The sequence below is a fragment of the Gavialis gangeticus genome, unplaced genomic scaffold, assembly GCF_001723915.1.
Source record: "Gavialis gangeticus isolate Ggan-Ray unplaced genomic scaffold, GavGan_comp1, whole genome shotgun sequence".
Taxonomy (NCBI): Eukaryota; Metazoa; Chordata; order Crocodylia; family Gavialidae; genus Gavialis; species Gavialis gangeticus.
The window spans coordinates 116,511,519-116,513,977 of record NW_017728992.1 but is presented as its reverse complement, the minus strand read 5'-3'; the positions used below and the strand labels follow the sequence as shown (position 1 = coordinate 116,513,977).

Genomic DNA, 2,459 nt, shown 5'->3' with positions numbered 1-2,459 from the left:
CCACATCCCTCCGAATCAAAAATGACCCATGCACCACCACTCTCTGGGTGCAGCCCTCCATCCAGTTAGCGACCCATTTGACTGTGTAGGTGACAACACCACAGTCCCCTAGTTTTTTTATGAGAATAGGAAGGCCTTCAACACTGTCTCTCACCCCAAAGTCCAGAAAGACTATGTCCACTGCTACCCCTGCATCTAAGGATTTTGTGACCTTGTCATTCTGGCCTAGTTGGAAAAGGCTTCCTACACCTGCCCTATTCAGTGAACTAGGTATTGTTGATACTGACTATTTTGCTGGTTTTCTTCCTCCAAAGTTTTGACTGAGCTTTAACTCTGGTTGGAAGGTTAAGGTATGTGATTAGTCTTTTTTTAAGTAGGATTTTTAATGGTGTGTTTTGATTTCAAAGTCACAGTTTCAAAACTAATGAAATCATTTACACCCACTTAGCTTAAACTCTACTTATTCATTCCATCAGTAGCTTCTCACCATTCAGCATGCATTTTTTTTTTTTAGCTGCTCCTTGCTTTGACAATTGCAAATGTTTGTGGAAACAAGAGTGAAGGCTGGTTTCTAACTTAGTGCTCTCTATTTGAGTTAAGCAAGTATGTCAAAAGCCAAGTTGTTCCATTTTTTTTTCCTTTTTAAAGAATGCTAGTGACAAAGATAGAATGCAAGGCACTTCTGAAATGAGAACCGTGCAACACTTCTGATTTCGCTCTGGTAATCCCCTCGTGGGCACTGGGGATAATGACATTTAATCTCATTGAAGAACTACCAGAAGAATCATGGAACACTGGACTGTTTTCTTAGAGGATTTATCTTTTTCTACGTCAGGTTGCTGCTTTTATCAGAAATTAAACCACCTGTCAATTCAGGTCAATTTTACCTTATGAGGAAGAGAAATCAGGTGATTGTTCCATTTGTCTACATAACATCTGAATGATTACATTAATAACAGCCCCTCTTTTTGGCTGAGCACTTCAACATTTGTTAATATTATCACGATATTCTGGATCTTGTAAGTCAAGATATCTTCTGCTTTAGACTCTCACATCTCATTGCCTAGAAGTCATCCCTACGCTCTCTAAAAAGTGTTACAAAGTTAAAGCAGCTTGGTCAGTCACATTTTCAGTACTCCTTTCTGTGGCTGAGTTGTTAGTTGAATAGATAGGTGAGCTGGTAGTCCTCTCTACAAAACTTGTCCAGATCACCTCACAAATTACTCAGTGCCCTTAAAATGATAGGCCCAACCTATAGTCTCATTTACAGCCAATAACTAGTTGGGTGGGGCAGGAGGAGGACAGCGTTTACATGTAGTTCAGTCTGAAACTCCTCCTTTTATAGATGGAAAAGTATTAATGGGTCTAGAGGCCAGACAAAGCTTTTAAAAGGCTTGACAGGAAAATAAATTCTTGAATGTTTGGGGTGAGGTTACCTGAGTACCTTTATCCTTACACTCATTTCCAGTTGTAATAAACGGCTGGAAGGCTTGTCCTGTCAATACTTAAGTTTTATGTACGACCATCACTTATTGATGGGTTTTATTTTCACACAAGTACTACATCCTCTAGGGAGTCTCTCAGTGCTAGAAGCTAATAAAATTAAGGCTGCTGTACAATCATCATTAATTTTGTTAGTGTTTGATTTGTAATTATGAATTTAACAATTATAAGTACTCAGCTAAGGTGACATTTCTCCTCCAAATAGCATTAACAAGATTCACTGTTCTTTATAGGATATTTTCCTTGGCTCTACAGACTAGCAGGAAGGACCAAATATTCTGATCACTTTCTCACATGTTAGAAATGAGCCAGTGAGTACTCCCAAATCAGTAATATGCTATTGAAATAAATAACTTGAAAGTATACAGTAAGAGTCTTGTGTTGTGTAGACAAGATTTTCTGCAGAATATAACCCAGATTAATCCAGATTGGAGAACAACAGCATAACAAAGGTATCTATTGAACAAAGGAGAAATTGCTTTGTAAATTTAGCTTTTCTCACTCATAGTTAATTGGCATTCCTACTAATGGTTTTATGAAATGCCAGTTAAATTGAGAGTTCTCAACCAAGCTAATGGGACTACCAAATGACTTGTATGAATTAGGGAAACTACTGCATGCAGTCTACCAAAAACATCATTTATGGAAGCGTCTCTCCGACTTGTAGTATCTGGATTTGAAGACCAAGTAGCCACCTTATCCGTCTCATAGGATGTGTATGACTTCACTTGCAAGGACCTGGTTTAGTGGGCTGTCGTTGATTTAGGACCATTGAAACATTTGGAGTCCTTTATGCGCAATTTCAGCCACCTGGCAATGGAGGACTGTGATGACTTGTTTCCTTTTACCGCAGGATGTTAGAGGACGGAAAGAACCCTGGATTTCCTGAAAACTTTGGTTCTTTTGAGGTAAGTTTAAAGACCTCCTCAGACAGTGTATAACACCTTTTTTTTTTT

At 38.6% G+C, this 2,459-nt stretch overlaps 1 protein-coding gene across 4 annotated transcripts in view; it reads left to right on the top strand.

Annotated features, from left to right (window-relative positions):
* Nucleotides 1-2,459, top strand: part of RB1CC1 (RB1 inducible coiled-coil 1) — a 136,178-nt gene that overhangs the window by 29,997 nt on the left and 103,722 nt on the right. The window contains exon 2 of one of the 4 annotated variants that reach the window (XM_019527231.1): nucleotides 2,357-2,411. The exons of the other annotated variants lie outside the window; for them this stretch is intronic. Coding sequence (XP_019382776.1) covers nucleotides 2,358-2,411 — 54 coding nt within the window. The 5' untranslated portion in view covers nucleotide 2,357. The remainder of the gene's footprint in view (nucleotides 1-2,356; nucleotides 2,412-2,459) is intronic. 4 annotated transcript variants of the gene reach the window in all.